Source organism: Dermacentor albipictus, chromosome 3 (genome assembly GCF_038994185.2).
Source record: "Dermacentor albipictus isolate Rhodes 1998 colony chromosome 3, USDA_Dalb.pri_finalv2, whole genome shotgun sequence".
NCBI lineage: Eukaryota > Metazoa > Arthropoda > Arachnida > Ixodida > Ixodidae > Dermacentor > Dermacentor albipictus.
Window position 1 is genome coordinate 13,407,877 of NC_091823.1, and position 13,255 is coordinate 13,421,131.

Below are 13,255 nucleotides of genomic sequence, written 5' to 3' on the forward strand. Positions count from 1 at the left end.
AAAGTGGCAAGTTAGTAAAGAGAGAGACATGATTGGTTTAGTAGGGTTAGCTAAACAGCTTCCCTTTTTATTAAATATTATTGTTAGTTTTTAAAAGTACAGATCAGGCAACAGTTCAGCCTTTGATGTTCTTGGGATGTTGCCTCTTTACGATAGCATAAAATAGCACTAACAGTGTGTAATTGAAGGTGCTTTTAAAGTGTGCATGCTTTTATTATGCTAGTGTCTCAAAAACCAATCTGCTGTAGGCTACACATGTGCAGGTAATACATCTGTACACATACATAGGTGCTTATGCGCACTTGCATGCACACGGCCCCACAAGTGAAATCCATAACTTTAAAAGAGAGTAAGCCACATACCCTGACAGTATTAACTCCTTCAAGACTGGCTAGCGCACCTTGAATGGTCCTAGCACTTGACTGATCAGTCATACCTTCAATATAGAAGGTAATGGCTTATATATTCGACTCCATTTTGTTGGAAGATGCCAGGCTGGCTTTTATTGCAATGCAGCCAGTTTGACCTGTAGACTCGACCTGCACACAAACACCAGATTTCTTTCCACTGTTGCTCCCTCTCAGTTACACAATATTGCACAAGTGTTTTATAAACATGCCAATGATGTTGTCTACCTGAACATTATGTCATCTACATGTGTTGTGTCATCTGCACATGTGGGCCACTGAACTAAACCTCAACCAGACTTTGGCCTCATAGAGTTCATGTGTAAATGGGACGCAAGAAAAAAACACATAGAGAACAATGTCAAACACAACATTAGCAATGCTGATGTCCAAGCCTTTTGAGCATTGCAACCTTGCCTAGATGTCAACCCTGGCAAATCTACAAGCTCGACATGATAAACACAAATTTTCAAAACTTTGTTAATGTAAGAATACTGCAGAGAAGCCTTTATGGCAGAGATATTATACTAAAAGCTAACAGAGAGCGACAGCATTGCCTATTCTGGCTCCCTAATCATCATCGCAGTACATGACGATGCAGATAACTTGACCAAGGTAAAAACATTCTTCATGATGATATATGACTGCATTCTGCAGACTATACAGATATTAAATGTGGGTACAGCAACCAGTGCTTTTCGCGTGCTCCTAGAAAGTAACTTATATCACCTTTCTCGAGAGTCCCAAAACTCAAGTGTCTTATCTTTCCAAAAGAAATATCAGAAGCAAGTATAAGTGGATAGCATGATAGCAGAGATAGTTGGCAAGCAGACTTCTTTCACAGATGTATAATGCTTTGGTGAGAAACAAACCAAGAGAATACTTCTGATGTTTCCCAGCGCACTTATTCAGCATCGATACATGCAGCTCCGTACTGCCTGTAACCATCAGCTGGGTCACAGGGTTCAATCTAGCTGGTATGCATACCTGATTAACGAGCATGAATGAGGTCTCATTAACCATTAAGCTGCACATGCATATATCCAATGCTGCCTTTAAAAGATCACTGGTTATAACATGAAATCACTTTTTACACAACTACTGCATCACACGTCACTTGTGGTGTCCCGTCTTTGCATTAAGTGTGTCGCAAAAGACAAGTTTATAAACATGACTTCACATTTTTTCTAAGTTAGTGGTATGAATGCTATGAGAAAACTTCAAGCTACCACATCTGCAAGTGCAAAAAAAAAATTGAATAGGAAATTATTTTTTTAATTCTGGAGTTTTAAACCCCAATATGAATATGAAGTAAGCCATAGTGGTGGGCTTCAGATTAATTTTTTACCTCATGGGTTCCTTTAATGTGCACCAAAATATAAGTACACAAGTGTTTTTTGCATTTTGTGCCCTATGGAAATGCGACCGCCGCAGCCAGGAATCGAACTTGCAACTTCAAAATGCCATAGCCACAGATAAGTAATGATTTCCTAGTAAAAGGCATGTTAGAAGTGTTCCGAAAATTTGCCATGGACACATCAAAATTTAGGAAACATAGCACACACACTAGTAGTGCAATTACTAACACAAAGTGAAGATGACAGATTGCTAAAGAAAGGATATTATGAACAGATGTAAGGCATCGCAGGCATTTTCTTTGCAAAATATAACATAAGCGTGTATAATAAATATCAGAACCATGCCACCCAACTAATAACTATGGGCTCGTTGCAAGTGCTAGGCGGCGCCCTGTCTTTCCGACACCTAGCACCATCTGACGAATAGTTGCGCGAATGTGGTAGGATTACTCGTGGCGTCAGCAGCCCGCGCTGCGTGTTTGGTGCCCTGTCAAACGGTAGCGATGGTGAGAAACAGCGTGCCGATATTAATTTTAACCGGGTTTTGGGATTTACAAGATCTCCACAGCTTTTTTCGTGAAAAGAATTTAGAGAAAGGAAGTCGTCTATTTGAAGTGGGGCACTTGTACGACGTGAGTGAAGCGTTAAACTCGCACTGATCGGAAGTGACTGCTAGGTGTATTCAGCAAACGAAAAATACCGCACCAGCGAGATGCGTGAAGCTCAGCGTAAGTTACTTCGTTTTCTGTGGTGTGGACGCATGAAATTAAAGGCGACATTGATTCTTCAAGATCGGCGACAGCAGACAAATCCTAGCGGGGAGCTGCGATTGCCGTGCTGGCATCGCAGGGAAGTGCAAGGACGCCGCGGCAGTTTCTCTGTACATACAGGACGGCAAATACGAATCCAAAACATCTCATCCAAGAACGTGGGGCGTACGGACGACTCGCAAGACCTACCCGAGGTATTCTAACGTTGCTCTCCCCAAACACAAAAAAAGGGGAGCACCTTACCAGTTGTGTTAGACTACGTTGTGCAAATATTTTCGCCCAAGTTACTGGAAGTGCGATACCTTTATGTTGAGATTTTCCAGTGCGTGCAAAGGAGGTTCCAATAAACCACGCCGTCAAAAATTTTGGTGATCTCAACTGCCCCTTAGTTGATATGCTGGGCGCAGAAGGGTGCTATGTCAGCTCAAACAGCTGCAACCACTCCTCAAACCTCAGCAAGCCCTAGCGCTCTATGAATGGGAGAGGATTGGGAAAAAGTTCCACTGCTTTACTGCGGTACAGTATGGGAACAAACTACTTTGTTTGCTGTATATCCTGGTACGCACTGCAGGTGTCCCGTTGCTGCCATCATTGCTGTAAAAGCAAAGAATTCAGCGTTAACGCGCTTGGCATAACGCCGGAACATAAAACGGCTTATGCCGTCGGACGAGCGCTGTCCAGTGTTGACGCCATTCTGCTTCACACGGTCGGCTTGGAAACCTGTAAAACTTTGTTCCTCGTGATTTGGTGTACGTGCTGTTGCAGCCCGCTACGCAACAGCTCGTGTTGCACTTCGCCATTGCTCAGAAAAGGCAACAGCTACGCACGAAACAGTGCGCAGACAGGCTTTCCGAACGCAGGCGGGCCGGTCTTATCCCGCCGGTTCCGCGCTCGCCGCCGCGAGGGGCGCCCTTGTAGGCGCGGGAACTACGTCCGCAACCTGCCCATAGTACTGTCATGGTGAAAAGTGCTATGCAAACAAGTATAGACACATTGTATATAGACAAGTTGAGCAGATAACATTAGTACTGAACAAACACAAATTCACACACCTCCAGCCAGAATGGCTACATCCCTTCATGTACAGTCTGCAGAAAAAGCAATACGGCGGACCCTGTGAAAAAAAAAAATTTTTTTTTTTTGCAGTATGGATTTGCTGCAGCTCTGAACCACACATACTAAGAGTGTATTTTTGTTTATAGTACAATTGCAACAGAAATTCCAGGATGTAGGGAAAATTTGATCTTCTTTACATTCATTGTGCTATGGTATCCAGCATTTTGGTTTTGACAGCCTATAAAGCAACTGGCCCTATATACGAATTGCAACGTCTAATTCTGGTCAGACAGTGGGAAAAAAGAGGAATGTTAAAATGCACATCGCCTACAGAAAATCGGCTCCAAATACCGCGGTCAGAAAAATATATTCCTTCATTTTACTATACTTTCAAACACAAAGCAATGCTTGCAAAACATTTTTCTAACTATAGTTTCGGAAGGAAAACACTGCTGTCATGAACGGTTTTTTTTTTTTTTGTAAACTTATGCTTCAGCACAGCTGCCTGACGGACAGATAAGTTGGCAAGCGCGTTAACTTGATGCAAATGTTATGCAGATCAAATTATGCAGATTGTACAATGTGGTTCCACAGGAATTCTGCTGCTTGCACAAACTTCCTGTTTTTGCCGCAGCCTATAAAACGCAACAAGCACTCGGCGGGACGACGACTCTCACCCAGTAGTTGTCATGCGCTTTCGGTGCAGGCCACAGACTCCCTTCCTTTCTCAAATCAGCTGAGCAGCGTGACTCACAACGAAAGGAGAAAAACTTCCAAATAGATCAAGACGTTCTTATATACACTCCTTTAAGCGATATCAATCGCGTAACTGGGTGACGCTCCGTTTGATCGCTCCTAATCACTCGTAAAAGATGCTCATACGAGAATTAAATACGAGTAAAAGATGCTCATACGAACAAGGCAGTGGGGCGGTGGCCCGCAATTCTCACTCTCTTTATTAAACAGAGAACACACAGCTGCGCTAGCCAAGGACTTTGGCCGTGATAAATCATCTTCGAAAAGTGACCGTTGTATTTCAGACTAATACTTATAAATAAGAGCGAAAAATAACAGCGATGTACGCGACATGATATACCAATGATATGCTAAATTAAATGAGATAGCCATCTAGTTTGAGACATACGTCAATGCGCTTTGCTAACTGAACGAAACCAAAATGACGTGACAGCAAACAACACGACTGAAGGTGTACTGTCAAGTCACAAAACCGGCAGCAGGGCTTGTCGGCCACAGAAAACTGCGGGTGTTTTCTGGAGACATACCTTTGCGGATCAACGTATGGTAGAATCGACCATAGTCGCAACTTTGCTTCCACAAACTCCGGTGGCTGTTGTGACCTTTCTCACGATGCCCAGTTTTTCGAGCCGACTAAACAATGCCGCTCGGACGTCGAGCCCTCGAGCGTGAAGTTCAGCCCACCAGCTGTCGCGACAGGCTTCGCGGCATAAATCGTACGGACGAACGCCGTCAAATGCCAAGAAACGTCACAGGAACGGAACGTCCACAACATTGCGAAAGCGGCCGAAGGGGCCCTGGGGCCCTGTTGCGGCTGCCACTTGCTGCTTCCAGCGGAAGTCAAAAAACAGGCCCATAAGAAGACGCTTCCGCCACCTTCCGCTCCCTTGCGGCAAGAAAAGGCGTCGGGATATGGATGAAAATGGCCTCCAAGATTCGTTTCATTTATTGTAGATATCTTGGAGGTCAGAAGCAGATGGCACACACGAGATGACGGCACATCGTAAAGTGCATAGCGAAATGTAAAATAGTAGGTAAAACTTGAAAAATTAGACGCACTTTTAACAAACTTGCGAGAACTACAGAACTACAAAGTAAATCGCCAATGACTACTAGTACGTGGCCTTCGATATTAAAAAGCGAGAAAGAACCACTCCGTCGTTTAATCTTGGAGGCAAGCTGTTTCTCGCAGTTCTCACAGCGAAAACGTGCCTCTTGTTGCGATGGCGGCCGAGGGTGCTAGAGCACGCCAGTCTACTGCAGCGCCACCTGCCGCTGCAGCTTGGAGTCATTGCTGGCAAGAGGGAAAATAATGGTGCAACACAGGGCTTCCGGCACTGGCAGTTATGGTCGTCGCGGAAATCATGCATCTACGTACAGAGCTTCCTGATTGCTTGTTGTGGCTTTTCCTGCCACGCTTGCGCATTCTTTATGTGCACTGGAAGCGCTGCCTTTCTAAATATCTCTGTGTGTGTATGTGCGTTTCTTCTGTCAAACCTGGTAACCGCTTTTCTGGCTGATGCAACATGAGATTAAGGAATCATATGCAACCTACCAGGCACAGTGCAGGTGCTCCTTCCAGACTTCTTATCGTCGTGTGGTTCAAAATACTAAAAACGTGTGCGTGCTTACCGAACGGAACGAGTAGACGTTTGTTTGTCTTCTGCAACCGAAATGCTGAGCAGACGATCAGGAACACTGCATGATCTGTCGTTGGAGACGTGCAAGCTTAGGTGCCGTTTTGATATATCCTAACAGTTTGTAGTGTTTATATTTTGTGAATTATGCAAACTTCAATTGTTTTGAGAGGGTTTTAATCCATAAATGCTGGAAGTTTTACAGAGCATGTTTAAATTTCGCGCTAGGCACGCCGGTCGATTGCAGCGTCCTGCTGGTGGCGCTAAAATCCCTTGATAATTTGAAAGTAGCGACACTGTTTGAACTCTGCCGCCGCCGCGCGACCTCCTTGCCTCCTCCTCGCCCCTTGCGCGTTCCCCCGCGGTTTTTCTGCACTACGATTGGTCTCCCTGCCGTTGCCCTTGGAAACGCGCGGATGTTGAGTTTTGCTTGTGTTTTTCTTTTTCGTTCGCGCCATTTTCCTCTGAGCACGGTTGGCTTGGCGCTTTAGCTCGGCGTAGCGAACGTTGTACGCCGTGTTTCCTGCTCTATGTGCTAGCGCTATGCCGGGCTGTTGCGCATATAACTGCAGCAAGAAGCCTGAAGATGGTTATGCCGTTTTTATGACACCACAAGGAAAGCGTGACGGCTTGCGCAGGAAGCAGTGGCTGCATGACATTGGCCGTAAGAACTTTGTTCCGACAAAGAACAGTGTTGTTTGCGAGCTGAGGCGTTTTTTATAGCTCCTATCAAAGCATCCCGTAATGCTGCATTTTTTTTTTATTCTTCCGGCATCCTCACCAGCGTTTTTGTTGCGGTTGTCCTCAGTATGCTTAATATTCCCCTCGCACGTCGCTAACTGTTGTTATTCAGTCGGAAGTGCAGCATTGTAGATTCTGCTTTGCGCCCTGAAAAAATTAGTGCCAAGTATACCCGTGGTATTGCAGGTCATGAGCGTTAGCTAGTCAACATTTTTTTTTAAGTTTTAAGGCGAAAGCCTTTAGATCTCTATGTTTCAAGGCGGCGTTGTAAACTGGAAGTATCACGTGACCCAAGGAAGGCCAGAGGTGACCCAAATCATGTCCACCCCTGTATAAGAGAATGATTACCCAAGTTAATTTATGAATCATTAGTGATTGACATAAGGTGTATTAAGGAGGATTGTATAATGTTGATTAGACTGTATTAAAGAAGATTAAGGTGGATTAGAGTGCCTTAAGAAGGATTAAGATGCATGATTAAAGATTAAGGTGGGTGGATGCGGATTAAGGTGGATTAAGGTGAAGGGTTGATGAAAGGGTATTAAGACCGATTAGGGTGCATGAACTAGGATTAGGGAGGATTAAGGTGGATAAAGTAAGATTAAGGTCGACTAATGTGGATTAAGGTAAATTAGGTTTGCTACAGGAGGAATAATGATGGATTAGGATAGATTAAGATGGATTAGGGACCATGGAGCTGGATTAGGTCTGATAGAGGTGGATTAGGGTGTATTAAGGTAGATTAGGACTATTAAGCAGGATTAAGCTAGATTAAAGTGCATGAATAAGGATTAAGGTGGATAATGGAGGATTATGATGGATTAGGGTTGATAAAGGAGGATTAAGATCGTATATGGTAGGCTAAGGTGCATTAGGGGCGATATAGGTTGATTAGGGTGGATTGGGAGTACTAAGGTGGATGAAGGAGTATTAAGGTGGATTAGGGTGGACTAAGGTAAATAAGGGTTCATTCAGTATTTGGACCGATAAGTCTACCATAATCCTCCTAATGCACATTAATCCACCGAATCCACGAGAGTCCTCCTCAATGCACTATAATCCACCTTCATCGACCTTAAGAGTACAACGAGTACAAAGTTTTTTATTTGGGCAACATAAATACAAGGTTTGCCCGCAAGGTAAGGCAAAAGGAGGGCGTAATCCACCTGACTAAGGCCTTTACCTCGCTGGAGCAGCAGAAGTAGCAGTCAACTGATAACAAAGTACAACTAATATGACACAAAACTTCAAAACTATTTACAGCAAAATTTTAAACACAATGAAAAGTATAAACCGTTTACCAAATAACAAGTAACTGAATAAATACAGCACAGGAAAAATAAGAACATTCTGTTAACAAAAATTATACATTCAGAATAGAACATTAATAACATTACTATTGATATTAAACAAAGAAACTTTATTAACATTCGTTAAACACACAGTGATCAGAAAATATTATGTTTTGTATTGCATGTTTAAATTTGTGAATTGGTCTAGAATTTATAGCTTCGTCAACAATGTTAGGGTACATTTTTTATTTATTTTATTTATTTACAAATACTGCAGCCCAGAAGGGCTATTGTAGGAGTGAGTGAATACAAATGCGAGAAAGAAAATCACTATACAAAAGAAGCATACGTGAGTAACATGACTAAGGGGAGCATTCAATGGCATCCCCAAATTCTCTATGTGTTAAAGAACGGATGGAACCAGGCAGACATATTACATAAAGAAATGGTTTCATATTCGATCGTTTGCATGCCATATTTTGTCCTTGGTTTCTTTATTACTATTGATGTGTGACGTAGGTTGTATCCTGTGTCTCTACTCAGGTAAAGAGTTGAACATAGTTCTGACGAAACTGCCGGTCATTCGTTAATAAAGTTTCTTCTCTCTCTCTCTCCCTGTTGCTGGAGATCTGCTTAAATAGCCGTATGCAGATCTTTATTTTGTAAAAGTCTCTAGTATTAGGAATGTTGTAGCGCATCATTAGTATAGAAGATCCTATGTATTGTTTCGAGAAGTTCAGCAACCGGACAGCTCGCCGTTGCAAAACTGCCAATTTTTCTATATCTGTTTTATCACCGTTTCCCCGTGCTAAGAGGCAGTAGCTAAGATGCGAGTGCACAAACGAAAAGTACAATTGTATGAGAAGCCCGATAGGCACAATGCATCGGATCCGTTGTAGCAAGCCAACAGATCGTGCAACCTTAATGCGTACCTTATTTATGTGTTCTGTCCAGCTTAGGTTTTTGTGAAATGGAACTCCCAGAAACGAATGGCTTGAGACATGTTCAAGTTGCGATCCAGAATAAAAAAGCTTTACGTCGTAATCTGTTTGCTTATTCTTGGAATAAAAAACTGAATTCCGTTTTTTTTTTTGCATTTAAGTCAAGTTTATTTAGATAGAGCCACTCGCTAAGTTCTTGTAACCAATGGGTTGCGGTAACTTCTAGTTCGTGAAGGTCTGCTCCGGAAAAAAAGACATTAGTGTCATCAGCATACAGTATGATTTCCTCTGTCAAAGGAATGTTAGTTAGGTCATTTATGTAAATAATAAATAATAATGGCCCTAAAATGGAGCCTTGTGGTACCCCATATTTAACCATGCTCTTTTCAGAAATGTAACCTTTCAAGGAAGTGTACTGAAATCTAGATTCAAGGTAGCTATGCATAAGTTCTAATGCTATGCCTCTAATGCCATAAACTTGGAGTTTCTCTAGTAATATATTATGTTTTATGCTATCAAAAGCCTTGCGAAAGTCTAGGAATATACCAATGGTAAAGTTTCTTTCTTCGATGTTATTTATTATTGTATCTCGGACTTTTAATAATGCCATTTCGGTCGATTTATTCTTCTGAAAAACATACTGCTTATCCGAGATAACGCATTTATCCAGAAAAAAAACTATTTAGACGCTTATATATAATACGTTCAGCCACTTTGGAAAATACCGGCAATACCGAAATTGGTCTATAATTATTCAAGTCATTGTGTTTTCCACCCTTAAAGATTACAGCGACACGAGCTATTTTCATTGTCTTAGGAAAAATTCCACTTGATAATATACCGTTACAAATGTGTACCATATGGGGCCACAGATTATGTGAGCAACTGCTTTAATAGGCTGGGCTTTAATGTCATCCTCGCCAGCAGCCGATTTGTTACTCAAGGAATTAAGAACAGAAAAAATCTAAGTTTCAGACGTAGGAGTAAGAAATATGGTCTCTTTGACGCGATGTTTTATATAAGTTCGAATATTACATTCAGTGCAAAAAGCAGACGTAGAAGTTGAAGCACCAGCATTAACAAAATGATTATTAAATAAATTAGCTGCATCGTTACCATAGTACGTGTCTCCATTTACAACAATTTCGTGGGGCACATTCGGTGAAGATGACCCTATTAGTTCGCGGTATATGTTCCACGTTTTATGACCATGACTCATAGAGGCTTCAAATCTATGCGCGTAATACTGCAATTTAGCTTTCTTGAGATCACTGCTCAGCTTGTTTCTAACTTGTTTAAACTCTTTAAGCATGTCAGGGTCGTGAGTCTTTAAGAAGTTATTGAATAATTTGTCTTTGTGTTGTATGCGCTTGTATAGTTGTTGATTTACCCATTCCTTTCTAGCTTTTTTATGCTTGACGACAGGCACGGAGGGAAATGCTACATTGTATACTTGTTTCACTTTGGATACAAATGCATCATAAGATGCTGTAGGATTTTCTTCAGCATAAACATCAGACCAATTTACACTGGAAAGTAACGTTTGAAATATCCCTATAATGCGATTATTTATGACCCGCTTGAAGTGATGTTTGTTATCTGTGCGCACACGAAATAGCAATGCGACAAAAAACGGCAGATGATCACTTATGCCCGAACTGAGCACTCCAGAACATGTCTCATCTTTTGCGATAGAAGTAAAACATAAATCAATCAATGTTCTTAAGTTCAAAGTTATCCGCGTAGGAAGTTCAATAAGGTTTTCACAGCCATTTGCTAGCATAGCTTCAGTAAGTTGGATCCTGTCATTATTTTTTGAAAATAAGTCAACGTTGAAGTCACCAACAATTACCGATTGCAATTTCTTCACGCTAGCAAGTTCAAGTACCGAATCCATATAATGAAGCAGTTTCGTTAGAGCACCTTGAGGTGGGCGGTAGACAGCAACAATCATAATATTTCGAGAAACTACTGCAACACATTCAAAATCGTCAGTCACACATGTAAATTCAGCCAAGATTTCGCAACAATGACATTCACGAATGTAAAGAGATACGCCACCACCTCGTTTTCTTGAACGATAAATTGAAACGTGCCTGTAGCCCTGGAAATGTATGACGTCATACTCGCTCGCATACCAAGTTTCTGAAAAAGCTAAGAAATCAAAACAGCAGTTCAGCTGAGATAGGTATGTCTCAATATCAACCTGTTTGTTTCTTAAACTTTGTGCATTCATATGAAACAGTGTAAGCCCGTTTTCATGGAAGCAAGTATTTTTCGTTACTAAACTGTTGAAGGACGTAACACTGTGATATGGTTCCATGTTTGTGGTAGTTTGCGGTCTTTGATCCTTACACGATTTTGCTTAGATCGCTTTCTATGGCGAGCCTTATCACTCGAGCATTCGGCTGCTTGCGTACAAAGATAGTTCCTTGTGAACTCCAAACGAATTGATAGTTCAATTCTCTTGCCTTGTTTTTTGCAAGCCAAGGCAACCGCTTGTTTGTTGCAGTCAAGTTGTCAAAAAATTTAATGCCCTGCGTTTTGTTCCTGAGGATTTTTTTCTTTTCGAACCATGTAGTCTTCAGTGTTCTGCTAGCAAAACGAAAGAGAACGACAGGGTCCCTGTTTTCTTTTGCACGTAGACGGTGCATTCCGGCAATATCTTTTTCAGATAATGGCGGGAGGTCCAAGGTCAAGCTGTGTAGCAATCTTATTTATTTCAGTTAACAGATTCTCGCCTTCTTGTTGAGGCAAGCCATGAATGTCCATGTTCTGTTTTCGGCTGTACTGTTCTAGAGCATTTATTTCTTCCTTTAACTTTGAGAGCATTGTTGTGTCTTGCGACTGCTCAACGGTCTCCATTCGGTGGCGCAATTCACTGATACCATGTTCCTGCCGCTTTAGAGCTTCTTTTAAGTTATCGTAAGTATCAGACAAATGTTGTACTGACCTTTCTATGCTCTGCACAGTGTCTTGTAAGCCTATCAACTTATCTAATTTTGCTTCTAGGGATTGCACGTGCGACAGTTTTTTGTTTATTTCAGCAAGATCAGCTTGAAGGCTCGTAGATTGGCCCGCTGTGTCGGTGTTCACTACAGCAAGTTTACATGTAGGGCAGCTAAGTGACTTCTTCGTGGCGTCTTTCATCATCCTAAAGGACCTAACAGTGATGCCGCTACATTTCCCGACGTGAAAGCGACCAGTGCAATCGACACATTGTATGACGACATCATCATGACTAAACACGGAGTGACAGAACGAACATGCCTCTGCAGTCATTATTACTCGAGGGCAAAACTATACATGTGACAATAGTCAAAACAGCACTCAAAGCAGCAGCAGCAGCGGAAGAGGCAGAAAAAAAAATGAATACAATACAATATTTCAAACGAGTTCCACTAACCTGCAAAAATTTCAGTTGTGATTTTAGGCGCGATTCCGTCAACCACGCCAACCGCCACTGCTGCCGCCCAAAGAAGGAATGCGTTGGCCGAGCGTCGCTCCTTATGTAGTATCTGGCAGTGGCAAGGGTCAAGGGTCGCGCGTCCCAGCGATCCGTAGTAATGGCAGCTTGTTCTTCAGATGAACCTTATCGGACAGCGGCCAACTTGGAGGGATGATCACACTGCAAAAATTTCAGTTGTGATTTTAGACGCGATTCCGTCAACCACGCCAACCGCCACTGCAGCCGCCCAAAGCAGGAATGCGTCGGCCGTGCGTCGCTCCTTATGTAGTATCTGGCAGTGGCAAGGGTGAAGGGTCGCGTGTCCCAGCGATCCGAAGTAAAGGCAGCTTGTTCTTCAGATGAACCTTATCGGACAGCGGCCAACTTGAAGGGATGATCACACTGCAAAAATTTCAGTTGTGATTTTAGACGCGATTCCGTCAACCACGCCAACCGCCACTGCTGCCGCCCAAAGAAGGAATGCGTCGGCCGAGCGTCGCTCCTTATGTAGTATCTGGCAGTGGCAAGGGTCAAGGGTCACGTGTCCCAGCGATCCGTAGTAAAGGCAGCTTGTTCTTCAGATGAACCTTATCGGACAGCGGCCAACTTGAAGGGATGATCACACTGCAACAATTTCAGTTGTGATTTTAGACTCGATTCCGTCAACCACGCCAACCACCACTGCTGCCGCCCAAAGAAGGAATGCGTTGGCCGAGCGTCACTCCTTGTGTAGTATCTGGCAGTGGCAAGGGTCAAGGATCACGTGTCCCAGCGATCCTTAGTAAAGGCAGCTTGTTCTTCAGATGAACCTTATCGGACAGCGGCCAACTTGAAGGGATGATCACACTA

At 42.7% G+C, this 13,255-nt stretch overlaps 1 protein-coding gene across 11 annotated transcripts in view; it reads right to left on the reverse strand.

Annotated features, from left to right (window-relative positions):
* Positions 1-12,610, reverse strand: part of LOC135898863 (copper-transporting ATPase 1-like) — a 75,457-nt gene extending 62,847 nt beyond the window's left edge. For 8 of the 11 annotated variants that reach the window (XR_010563434.2, XR_010563432.2, XR_010563430.2 and 5 more), the window contains exons 1-2: positions 4,875-5,182; positions 363-539 (exon numbers count right to left, since the gene is read on the reverse strand). Coding sequence is in view for 3 of the 11 variants with exons in the window: in XM_065428035.2 (XP_065284107.2) it covers positions 363-434 (72 nt within the window). In the remaining 8 variants the exon portion in view is untranslated. Of the gene's footprint in view, positions 1-362; positions 540-3,587; positions 3,650-4,874; positions 5,183-12,364 lie in introns of those variants that run through there. The other 3 variants (XM_065428036.2, XM_065428037.2, XM_065428038.2) reach the window with 3 other exon arrangements.
* Positions 12,611-13,255: the final 645 nt, after the last annotated feature.